This window comes from Carassius auratus, chromosome 38 (genome assembly GCF_003368295.1).
Source record: "Carassius auratus strain Wakin chromosome 38, ASM336829v1, whole genome shotgun sequence".
NCBI classification, from domain to species: domain Eukaryota; kingdom Metazoa; phylum Chordata; class Actinopteri; order Cypriniformes; family Cyprinidae; genus Carassius; species Carassius auratus.
This window is the reverse complement of record NC_039280.1, coordinates 20,165,101-20,178,382: the sequence shown is the minus strand read 5'-3', so window position 1 is coordinate 20,178,382 and position 13,282 is coordinate 20,165,101. Positions and strand designations below refer to the sequence as shown.

The window sequence follows — 13,282 nt, the reverse complement described above, 5'->3', positions numbered from 1 at the left end:
AACTATTATATCTAGAGCTCATTTTAAAAGTTCACTTGTCTGTATAATTGTAGATGAAACTGAGAGTTATGTATGTTTGTGTGTGAGACTGCTGCAGGTGTGTTTGTCTCACTGCTGCTTACTGGGATCACAGACGCTGTGGTTTGACACTTACCTCAGGAAACATTAGCTCAGTTTCGTCTTGTCCCCAACTCTGTTTGCCTTGCTGTTGGAAAGCATTCACAACTCTTACTGAGACTGGCATCTGTGAAGAAAGTAGACATACTAATAGTCAACAACTTATATAACTAAAACACCCTTTGAGAGCTATTTTTCAGAAATGTACATTGATTAGTTTGAGCTGGACACACTGTTCTACTACAATGCTCAAGTTTGTAAACGTATGTCCTTATGTAGTTCCAAGCCTGTGCAGTTTTCTTCTTTTCAACACACAAAAGAAGATTCAGAAATTTTTTTTATTGCTTTACCCATACAACGGGAGTCAGTCATCCCTATTGACTTTGAGACAATGATACTTTCTTTTCAGTTCGATCTTTTAAGGTTACGTTATTGAAAATGGACACAAAAAAACACAGTGTCTGGGTAACAAGATCGTTCTTTACTGTCTCTCAGATTGAGATGGATCTCCACCTTTTTCCCCACTTTGCAACACGGCCAAGCCTGGGCGATACGTGTGAGTAACCAATGGAGTGAGCATAGGATTGCTAATATATTCCTAATGATGTGCTACTTCTCAAGAAGAGCCTCAGACACAACCCAGCTCACACCCGATAACACTGCACACCCGGGTGAGGACACACTTTGTCTGCTGGGTGCAAACTGGCCATACAGAGCGTTTCCTCACAGCACTGTGTAGCAGCTAACAGACATCTAACAAGTCTGTAGACCGGCAGAGAGGATGAGAATAAAATTAAGAATTTGTTGATGAGTGGTTTTAGCTATGCGTAGAGAGAGACCAGTAACGTTGGTTTCAAAATTAATGCTTTTAAAAAAAGAAAAGGAAAAAAAAAGTGGGTGTGTAAGATTTTGGAAGAGTTTGTTCTGTCTATTTCTCCTTTCAACTCAGTGACGATGGAGCGAGGTTCCTCAGACATATTTGACTGTCCATCCTGAAAATAAAAAGGTGTGAAATTCAACATGGATGATAGATATTGGGACTCAGCATCTCTCATAGAAACCAAACAATCGGAGGTAAATATAAAAAGAAATAGACTTGAATGTGTAATTTATGGATCTGAAATATCTCTATTTCTGGGCTCAGCTGTAATTACTGTGGCTGTGAAGTTTGACAGTCTATACAGAACTAAGTAACCAGCCGGCCAGCTAGAAGTAATAGTGAACCAGGGGAAAATCCTATTGCTCAGAGGTCGCTCTTTCATAGCTCAGGAGATGTTATAAGAGCCTAAGAGGGATAAAAATAGGAACAAATGAGACATTTGTTGGTGATAAAGTCGATGTTAATTAGTACAGTTCAGATAATTTAGTCTTGGAAGAACGTTTGATTTTATATAGAAAATTCATAATAACTGACATGCGACATTGGTCTACAGGAGACACATTTGAGATTTGTAATCTCCTTATGAGATAAATCTAAAAGGACATCAGACAACAGCTTATCTGAGATATTCGTTCTCCTTATGCTGTTCTGGATGGTCGCTGACTCACTTGCTAGACTTTTTCTTTTTGGTGAGAAAGGTTATTTAAAGTCCAGAGAGCTCTTTTCCAAACAGTTAAACGCATTCCCTGACCTCCGGCATCATGTGACATCCCAGGCCAAATTGGTCAGTCTCTTTTGTGTGTGAAATGAATTAGACATTCTCCCTTGGGTGATGTTTGTCCATGATGTGCTGACTGAAGGAGATCCTCCTTCACTACTGTTTGGTCATCTCACTGCTACGTGAACAATCAATTCTCTTTTCCCATAAAGTTGAGGTTAAACCGGCTTCCAGCAGAAGGTGTGTTTGTGTAAGGTCAGCAGGGCAAACAGCATGGGGAGCAAGAATAGTTGCAGGCCTTTACAACCCTGGCAGCATTTTAAATCGTCTGAATTAAATAGAAGTCATTATTATTATTGTTTTATTTTATTTTATGTATTTTTTTCATTTCAGTAACTGAAATGAACTGAAATGTTTTTTGTAACAATAAGTAAGACATGAGCACAGAAAGAATGAGGAAAGGCAATTGAACTGTACGTTCAGCTGAAGTGTTGTGGTCAGTGACTGATTGAATGATCATAAGCGTACATGTTTGTGTTGAGCTGTGGAGTCACCAGGTGTGATCTGAAGTTTCAGGAGATCCTCAAGAGTCACATCTGAGCTGGAATAACTGCTGTGCTGCTCCAGCATGAGTGAAAAATATAAAAAAATGAGAATCCTACATTTTCCAGATTCAAACTTAAGTAGGAAAGTTTTCCGTGAATCAGTTCAAAGAGTCAGTTTGATCCACAACTCATTCAACTCAGTCCAATCTTTTGTTTAGTTCTCTCTCTCTAAAAAAAAAAATGTAAAAAAAAAAAAAAAAAAAAAATATATATATATATATATATATATATATATATATATATATATATATATATATATATATATTTTTTTTTTTTACCAACATGGATACAATGGATGTTTGGTTGAAATGATTGCAATAATATTTTACTTATATCGCCCAAGTTATTACTGTGGCACCTTGTGTATTTAATAATAATAAAATAATAATGATAAAAAAATAATAATTAAATAAATAAAATTCTAATAATATGGAAAACTTACTTTTTTTATTTTTGATCTTCAAGCAAATAGGTTTTACCTTCTGTGAATTGATCATGGATCCAGTGTGGAAACAGCACTGTTCATAGCATCAGCTCTCACCCACTGCTTGTAGTTGCTTCTGAAGTTGACGTGTGCTTCTGTGCTGTTCTGTCCAGACCCTGAACACCTCTCTGAAGAGACCCGAGTCATTTTAGCTGTTTCTGCAGCTCCAGAACCTCATGAAGGCCAGATTAGAGATGGTTATTCACAGGCATTTTAATCACTTAAAGTCTAATCACTTAAAGTTTAAGTAAATATCTACAGGGAAAGAAAGCAGGGCATAATGCTGGTCTCACCAGATAGTAGTGTGTTTTAGGCAGACACCTCAAGTATGCATCAGCGTATGTGACGGGGTTGACCTGGTGCGCCTCTGAATGCTGACAAGCTTCTGTGACAGAAACAGTGAACTGAGGATGTAGAGAGGATCTCTAACTGGTGAACGCAGACTCTTATATTTTGGCAAATTAATGCACAGCTTGATACATTGAGGAAGAGTTGAGATCTTGAAATCTTAATCTGAGGGCCTCATAAGGGCCACTATTTTTTTAGCAGAGATGGGAACCCCCAGCATACTAAACCAATGAGAAGTAAACATGCAACCACAGGAAGCCATTAACTGCAACGGGGACCAATTAGGCCCCAGCAGGTGTCCTTGGCTCAGCCTGCTTTGGTCCCGGCTCAACATCATGAAGTCTGGACAAAGATTTTGGCTGGGCTGAGGAAACAACAGGGCAGTTTCATTTGCTCAGCAATTTGGTTTCCTACTGGCAGCCCATAAAATCCTTTATAGCTCTCCCTTTGTCCTCTCCTCCAGTGCTGGTCATTAGAGGACACAATTACAGCCCGCTGAAGAAGTCTTGCTTTTATATGAGGAGACTGATAAGTCAGTGACCCCTCCCCCACATCCTTAACCCCCAGTCTCAAAATTTCTTATTGTCCTCAACCCAGACGGCCAAAATCAAAGTCAATCACAAGTCCACACCAACTGCTCCCCCATATCACAACGACAGGCTTCCTCAATCCTCCAGACTTCAGTAACACTTCAAAGTGTCTCTGGGAGACACACATCTACTGTCCTGCAATAAATTACACTGCAGCACAATTGACACTACATGGATCTAGATACATTTCTGCTCAAGAGGGTTTTGCCATTCACTTTTCATGATGTTTTGTCCTCATTGTAGCCTATATTCACCTCAGCAGGGCCACAGGAATTTTTTAGGTTGGAGGTTTTGCTTAAAATACATTTTAGGAGGAATAAAAATATGCAGAGACAATTTGTGATGTATAGTAAGAGTATAGACCTATTCAGTTTCTGTAAATAGTATAGATCATTTGGTTTTGAGAGTAAATGATCGATGTCTTTTGTAGATATTTTAGTGTTTTGGCATATTTGAACATAGTCTGAGACACTGTTGAGATTTCTTCCTAAATTCTACAGGAAGCATTTGTGAGACCCCTGTTCTCAATTTGATCTCAATTGACTCTCAGCCCTGTCTTGGAGAAACAACTGAGACATTAAAGAGGTTTCACAGGTGATTTTTCATTCCTATGGGAGTTTAGCGAGGTAAGGACAACACATTTTCAGGGCTATGAACTAAAACCAGCCACAGTGAGAAAGTGAATACTTGTAAACTTGTCGATGCTGTTGTTGGTGTGGTTGCAGTGGGGCACTGTCATGAATATTTCAGTACAGAGACTTCCTCTAAAGGAAATGGTCAACTTTATTTGAAATGGTAATGGATGCCCCACTGATGAGGATGATGTGTTTGTTACTATACAGTAGGTGGTGTATGGACATGTGTGTGTATACAGTACGTGTTGAGCGGGTGTGCTTTGATCCAAATGTCCGGGAGCTCATTTTGGATGTTAAAAGAGGTTTGAGGCTGACTTGTGAGTTTAGTTTGAAATATACACCTCTAAACAACATTCACAATAATAACCAGAAGAGAGCTTTGATTTAATTACACTGACTAAATATATATATTATATATATATATATATATATATATATATATATATATATATATATATATATATATATATATATATATATATATATATATTCAAATATGTTGCTTCTCTAATTTTACATGCAAGTCTAGCCAAAATCACAGCACGGCATGATTATAAATTTGTGTAGATTAACATCTTGGAAAGGAGTGCTGGTTACTCTTAATGGGTCACATTTCAGTCACTATATTATATGCATCCCGTTGTCTGACAACAGAATCAGTCAAATATACCAATGAAAAAAAGTTTGTAGAATAAATGTAATAAGAAATGTACATTTTGCATGTTTAGAAGAAGTGAGCTGTTCTATATATATATATATATATATATATATATATATATATATATATATATATATATATATATATATATACATACATATAAAGAGGTCCAACAGAAAACAATGTAACACTTTATCTAAGTTTTCTCAATACTGCCATCTACTGGCAGATTTGGTAACCACTATGAGGTCTCTCTCTCTCTCTCTCTCTCTCTCTCTCTCTTCAATGATTCATTAGTAATAATAAGTCCTTGATTCCAGGAGGGTGTACACTCTTAAGGGACTGCACCTTTAGAGTTCAATAAAGAACTTTAAAATGTAAATATGAACTTCTAACTATCAAAATGGTTTAATGTTGAACTTAAAGGTTTTGTAATGTTCCATTGTTTTTGTTGGTGGTTATTTTTAGAACCTTTGCTGTGATAAAAGGTTCATATTTAAATCTAGCATTTAGTTCTAAGATGTAAAAACTCTACTGCTGAGGCCTACAGTTAGAAGAATACATTTTGAATAGAATACTTAACTCTAAATTGCACAATAAATTTGAAGGGCACTGTGTTGTTGTCCACTTTTAAGGTTTACACATTTAAATATCACAAAAATCAAAGTTCAGTTTTATGTTCATGAATGATCACTAAGCTGTTTCGTGTTTCAAACTGAAGTGAAATTCATTCATACTCTTAGAAATAGAGTAAACATGCTTTCTCTATCCTTCTCTAGGTTTGGAATCATGGAGCTTCATCTCTTGTCTATATCTTTGAACTTTTTCCCTCAGTAATGTAGCAGTCTTTCAAGCGCTTGTCTCTAGATGGCGCTAGAATGTAAGAAAAAGACAACGGAAGCATGAGACCATAGAGCAAAGGAGAACAATAATATGTTCAATTGTGAAAGTGTAATAAACTATATAAATGCCTCATTAATTCATTATTATATTTACAGTGCAGCTAGTAAATATTAACACACTATAAAGTGAAAACCATATATATATAAATATATCACGATGTTTGTGGTCCTTTTCTACACCGGTATTTCTGTGGACTTCACTTTGTGTCTACTCAGTTTTGTCTTTCATTGACAATGTTTGCGCTTTAGTCCATTTAGTCCATCAAGGAATCCTGATTACGAATTGGGTTTATTATGTGCTGCAGTTTAATTTAAACAGACTAGCTTCAATTTAGGTAGAAATCAATATGATCTTATGGTTTCTCTACACTTCATATGAAGCACATTCTGATAAGAGATTGTTTGATTAGGAAAGGAATACTGATAATAGTACCTTTCATTTTCTCTCAAGCAGCGAGTGACGTGACATGGTGACCCATTCTCGGAATTCATGCTCTGCTTTTAACCCATCCAAAGTGCACACACACAGCAGTGAACACACGCACACTGTGAACACACACCCGGAGCAGTGGGCAGCCATTTATGCTGCGGCGCCCGGGGAGCAATTCGAGACTCGAACTCACAACCCTTCGATTACGAGTCCAACTCTCTAACCATTAGGCCACGACTTCCCTCATAAGCACTTGATCAGGATCGACAGCATGAGCAGAAGTCATCCCCATCGGCTCTGTTCTGCTGGGGCTTTGTTGTCTCCTCTGCCTCTGACATTCAGATGGACCGGCTGCCTTTCAGAAAGAAAATCACACTTGGATGATTTTTCTTCTCTCGTCACAGAGATCACAACGCAGCAGTGAGCAATTGTGTGAGTTTTCCTGAATTTGCATGACTGAGAACTAAAGGAGTGTAGATTAGAGTAATAATCCACAAGATGCTGATGATTTTACCATGGGTAAAAGACTTGAGTCATTCCTACTCTTCAGTACATTTTCATGTCTCTGTCATAATATTTTGGAAAACATCTTACTGTAGAAAAACAATTACAGAAATACATTTGCTAGAACTGGCTTGTTGATTTTGAAAATGGCAGAGCTATTAATAAGATACAATGGGTATAATGTCCAATAAACACTTATCATGCTACCTGGAAAAACAACAACAAAAACAAACAAGTAATCCAAGTTATAATATATGCATATTGAAGCTTTAATATAGATATTGTGTATATTGTAATTTTTTTTATTTGAGTGACTCAGTCCAAATTTAGAAGTGGAACTGTTTTATAACGACACTTAAGTACACAGACAGCCAGTAGATTTTTGTCAGTCTCTGTTCAGTTTCCCAGAAACCCATTTCATAAGGCTGCTATTTGGCGGCACCTCAATACGCGACTGTCCAGGACAGACAATTCCCTCCTGCTGCTGGCACTTCTTATGCAATACTGACCTCTTATGATACTGGGCACTTATCATTACACAACTCTTTCTGTGCACCACTGACTAAGGAATGCACACACACACACACACACACACACACACACACACACACACAAAAAGGGTCCAGCACTGGTGACATGAACTGCCTAACTTACATATGCAACTGGTGTCCTGTAGATATAGAATAATGTCTAACAGATGGTATTTAATAACATTTCCAAACAAATCATAATCATCACTGCTATGTATGGGAACAGATGCTAATGAAAATATCTTGAAAATATCCTGACCATCAAATGTCTACACTAGTCAAGTATTGAATATGCCAATAAGAATGACATGTGGGACATATACGTGTTTAATAAGTAACACAAATAAGAGAGGAGACTGTCCTTTTTGTTGTGTAAGTACAGGTACTTCATCAGTTCATGGTGTGCACATCTCTGGAAACGGCCAGGCTGGCTGGCAAACATTATTATATTTTACAGGCTCGGGCTGTTCAGGAAGTGGATGCTTTGTGGCTGTTCACAAAGAGGAACATTAATCAGTTTGTTTCCGCAGCAATAAGAGAAGGTGAAGGGACACAGTTATCTTTTGTGTTAAATAAGGAAGTGGTGCTTTAGCAGCATCTGTGTCAGCATGAATCAAGGCTGGACAGTTTTACACCACAGCTGAGCAAACAGGACTGCAAATATGAATTTGATTCCCATAAATGATTCTTCTTCCTTGGTTCCATTAACATACTTTTCAGAAAGAAATACTTGGGAAACTTTAAAACATTTTTTGCAATTTTTTGCAATCAAGTAGCACAACAGAATGTTTTGCAGAGCTAAAATAACTGGAAGCCTTGCACATTTAAGTTACTTATAGCTTTACACAGCCACTCTTAAAAAATAATGTGGGCAATGATTATTTCTATGTTAGAGCTGTCAAGATGGTTTTTGAAGACCAGGTTGCTGCAATACGCTGGATGGGGTCAAACATGAGCCCATGCACAAGTACACTTCTATCTAGTTATCCCCATTAAAAACAACTTGTAAGCTCCACCTGAGTGGACTAAATTGGGACAGAATTTAGAACGAAAGCTTTGAAGTATGGGTACAAAGACTATAACAGTGTGGGGTAATGAATTTGCAAAGGTTTGTGAAAAGAATAAGGGCCTTTGGGTAATGAAAAGGACTTTTGAAGCCGACCTGGTGTTAGTTGTAACTAGGGTGACCAATACTAAAGTTTTTCGTTTGTACCATTTTCCATGGATGAGGATGAGGACACAAAAGAACAGGATTTTATAAGGTTCAGAGATGTTGTAAGACGATTACAGTCACTTTGAAGCCATGCAATATACCCCATAGAGGAACTGACATGAATGCAGAAATGTGTGGCTTGATTGAGGAACAGACAATCATTGTTCATTTGGGACTTGTGTGAAACTTCAACTTAGAAGTGTTTTATTCTGTTAACTGTAATGAATGCTGTTAGTCCTACCTTTTCTGGACATTGTGCTGATTTGTAAGAGTCCAGGATAGGTGGCAGTAAACTGACATGATAAATATCTTCAGTTTTCATTGTCATAATCAGGCCAGTGAAGCTATGAAGATGTTGACTAACTACATGAAAATGAACTTTTTGTTTGTTTGTATGACATTTGAGTTGGAAAAAAAGCGATAGATCTATCAGATAAATACATATTTGATTTGTTTTAGCTTTAATTAAGTTTTCACCATAATAATCGCCTTTTTGCATTTGACTTAGATATGGATAAATACTGTAACTCTCAACTGACATGAAGTCAAAATGCATATTAAAGAAAGTCATTTTGGATAGAGCCAAAAACCTAAATGCATAATTTTGAAGGTTTTTTGTTATTACACATTATTCCCATACAAAACTCAAATAATTAAGTTATTGAAGCTTTCGATATTAGGTACCAAACCAAACTAGTGTTTTTATGTCTTTGAGTGTTTTTGCATCAGAACCACCCCACTATAGCAAACAGCTTTTCTAACAGCTAGCTAAACACAGTAGTGTTAACTGCTGTACATGCATTTGTGATAACAGACGCTAAACCTCAAGAATTAGCAATGTTCTGAATGACTTTAAGTATTGTTTTCATTGTTAAACTCAATCTGCAGTTACAGCTGCTCCACAGAAAAAGCTCAAAGTTGAGTGTGATGAGTTTCAGTCCTGATCTGTTTTAGTGGTTGTTGCCCGGGCGCGAGCTTCACAACCTCAGTTCTTTTAATAGTTTATAGCTCATTCATTTCACTTTGTTCACTGTAGGCGCATTGTGCTCAGGTTTTTCCTACTTCAGTTAATATTTGTAAGAAGTCTTCCCATTTAAGGTTTGTAAAGACTAGCGGCAGAAAAAGGAAGGAAGCGCGATCTGCCTTTCACACAATAAAATTTTTGTTAACCTTTTTATGTTTCTGATTTATTTTCATATTCATCGAGTGTTTTGAAGATGTAAACAATTTACTGTAGAATGTTAGAATGTCTAGAATTGGAATGTTAATAAAATAAATGGAACACTTGGGCCTAGAGGAGATTCTGTAAGGCATACCCAATATAACCAATAATTCACCTAGGGCCTAAAGTTGTATGCCATTTTAAAGCTACTACTGGTTGTTCACAGATGTTCTTTCAATAATAATAATAATACTAATGAAAACATGTATTTTCGATTTTATTATCAGAAACCTTATAAATGACCTGGAACAACACACAGCATATAAACACACGTTGCAAAATAAATACTGTACACGGCTGGTTCGTCGATCAAACAGTCACCGAGTGCATATTACACACAAACTTTTAACAAGTTTCAGATATTAAGTGTCTATTCTAAGGCTTTCAGACAGGGTCGCCTTGATGGCTATTGTTTTCTGGCACAAAGGAAGGACCGTGGCCTCTGGATGCCTTTCACCGGTCGACATTCGCATCCTCTCACTTCCACAGATCGAAACAAACATCCGTCATTCAGCCCATCAAAGTGAAAACAATAGCAATGTGCAAAAAACACTACTGCTTCTCATTCAATGCGTAAAGGTAACCTGCAAAAATTCAGTGATCAGCAATACATCTCAATCCAGAAAAACAAAAAACAAACAAAAAAAAAAACCATTCCAGTCAGTCCATTAAAAACGCTGAGTGTGTGTACGCAAAGGACGCGTTCTTGCGTTCAGTCAGACATGTTTATTTATTGTTGCTTTATGTGCGCTGCGTCATAAGGTCGTTTTTTGGCCAGTGCATCGCCACTTGCGCCATCAGGTTTAAATGGCGCATCAATGTGAAAACAATCATTTTTAGAACACCTCTGCATTCTGTTCCATTCCAATAACTTCATATATATATATATATAGAGAGAGAGAGAGAGAGAGAGAGAGAGAGAGAGATGTGTGTGTGTGTGCCAAGATTTTAAGTCGCACAGTCAAGTTAAAATCTGTTGCTGAAAAGAAGAACGCGTCCTGTGTGCGAGAGCCACATGTGCATTAAAATTGAAGTTCAGCTTTTACAAAGGCGACTCAGTATTCTATATTACATTGCGCTCCGTCCAACGCAAGCACGCATTCTGTGTGACATTATTTCTAAACGCAAATTAGGTGACTTCTGTGTTTGACACATAACTCGTGAACTGAAGACTTCACAGTGGACCTTTCGGTGTGGAATGAAGTAGGCTGAGTTCGGGTTAATCAGCTTTTAATATGAGGCAGAGGTGACAGTTTATCCACTTTCCCAAAAGCAGCAGCACTCTCTACACCTTTGAGCCACTCTTTACATTTCCGCATGACTGTCTCGTCCACGTCTCCGTCCTCCTCCTCGTACTCCACATCATCATATTTATACTGATCGTTGAGGAGGGAGATCTTCACAATGGTGCTAATGTCATTGGAAGCGTCCAGTTTGGCAACAGGTCCGGAGCTCTTGTTACTGGAGCTGCCCTGAGCTCTCTTGGACGGGAAAACCCGCCGGTGTCGCAAGTCCGCGGAAGCGCAGCACTTCTGTTGCTTGGCCATCATCTGCTTTTCTAGGTTGCGCTTTTGGATGACCAGGATGGCTTCGGGGGTCAGGCTGAGGGAGAAGTGGATCTCTTGCTCGCCGCCTTCTTTTGCTAGAGAGTTCCTGGAGGCGTATTTATGGGTGGACTCTCCAGAACTGGACCGTGGGACGCTTTCGCATGAGGTAGCCAAGGGTTTGGGGACGCTCAACCACGAATGTTTGCTGTCCGTCTCGGGATCTGGAGGCACTCTGCTCGGCTTGCTTCGTCCCAGCTGCTTTAGATTGGCAGATGTCCACGATGTGGATAGTTTATCTTTCTCCGACTCCTTGTCGTCTCCTGTCCTTTGACTGAACGCGGGTTCAGGAGGTGCGACATTGTCCCTGCTCTTCTTTTTCCTGAACAGCTCCTTTCTAGGCGAGGATATCCGTGAGTGCAGGTTTATTGGTGGGAAAGGCATTTTGAACGCTATCGGTGCGCGAAATAATGAAGTAATAATCTGTGCGTGAGTGATGGGAGAAATATTGGTCCATTCGCCTCGGTCCACCTGATCTTTGGGTTTTAGACGCAGTAGTCCATCTCGCTCCGCATCTCTCCGCTAGACTGACAAGGGGCGGGGCATCTGCGGGCTTTATCCGGCGTCGCGCAGAAGGGGCGTGGTCACAGCATAAAGATAAAAACAACAAAGCCATGCTCACACAAGTGCCTCTATGAATGTACCTAATAAAAGCTCGTTGCATTAAACACGACACAAAACAATACAGCCAAGTCCTCACTGTTGTAGCTGCGTAATCACTTCTATGGTTCATTAACCATGGATGTCATGAGTGATTATATTTAGCTATAGCTTTATCTATTGCTTTATTTAAACCAAACAAAAATGCTTCTAAATAAATGTTTGTCTGTTTAATATTGAATTTCTATAAATGTAATGACAATCCATACCATATTATTTTCTTCAATAAATAAATTAATAAAATAATAAGAGGAAATGGGGCCCATCCGTTAACATTACAATTATTTTATCATGATTTTTAGTAAAAAAATAAATAAATAATAATAATTAACGTAAATCTCTCTCTCTCTCTCTATATTTATATATATATATATATATATATATATATATATATATATATATATATATATATATATATATATATTTGGCTTAAATAATAGATTTAAAGCTTAAGCCTATACACAACTTTTAACACACATACACACAAAAATAATAATAATAATAAATAAATTGTAGGTATAGTTTTACATTTTAAGTTCTGCATTTTTTCTCTCCATTTACTTCTATTAATCATGTCTAACTATAAATTTGGTTTTTGCTCTTTTTTAAAGACAGTTTATAAATACATTCTTGTGGTAGTCAGCATTACACAACGAATGCTGTTATATTGAATACTTAATATAAAACATAAAATTGCACTTAAGTGTCCAAAAAAGTTTTTGGATAATGATTATCTGCACATTATTCTTTATATAATTAGAACCGGATATCAGATTTGAAATAGTGATGTATTGGAATGGACGCTGATGCAATTGAATGCACTTTTTTTTTTGCTGATTGTCAATATTTTCTCCTTGGTGACCATGGCATAACACAGAGGAGGATAAAGACAAGCAACCTCCATCGTTATTGATCCGTCGCCCCCCTCAATGACAGCCGTTCTGTCACCCAGCCACTGTGAAGTGCTCCAGCTCCAGTCAAATGATGGGGGAAATCAATAGGTTTCTCTTTAATATAAAGCAGCACACAAAAAGAGCTTCCTTCTCATGAACAACATCCAAAGATTGCCATCAGAATGAAATGTAAAATGAGAGATTACAGTAAAACGCTTTCATATGAATCAAAATGAACCAAGATGAAAACTGATGGTTTGCAACCCGATGTGAAATGGCCTACATATTC

General features: G+C 37.7%; 1 protein-coding gene across 1 annotated transcript; it reads right to left on the bottom strand.

The window, feature by feature from the left end:
- Nucleotides 1-10,036: 10,036 nt before the first annotated feature.
- LOC113057328 (proline-rich protein 18-like) lies at nucleotides 10,037-11,988 on the bottom strand. The gene has a single exon (XM_026224678.1). The coding sequence runs from the start codon at nucleotides 11,822-11,824 to the stop codon at nucleotides 11,060-11,062; it is 765 nt and encodes a 254-aa protein (XP_026080463.1). The 5' UTR covers nucleotides 11,825-11,988; the 3' UTR covers nucleotides 10,037-11,059.
- Between the last annotated feature and the right edge of the window lie 1,294 nt (nucleotides 11,989-13,282).

Excerpts from the sequence above, each read along its gene's own strand:
- LOC113057328 (XM_026224678.1), bottom strand. The coding sequence starts at position 11,824 with ATGCCTTTCCCACCAATAAACCTGCACTCACGGATATCCTCGCCTAGA.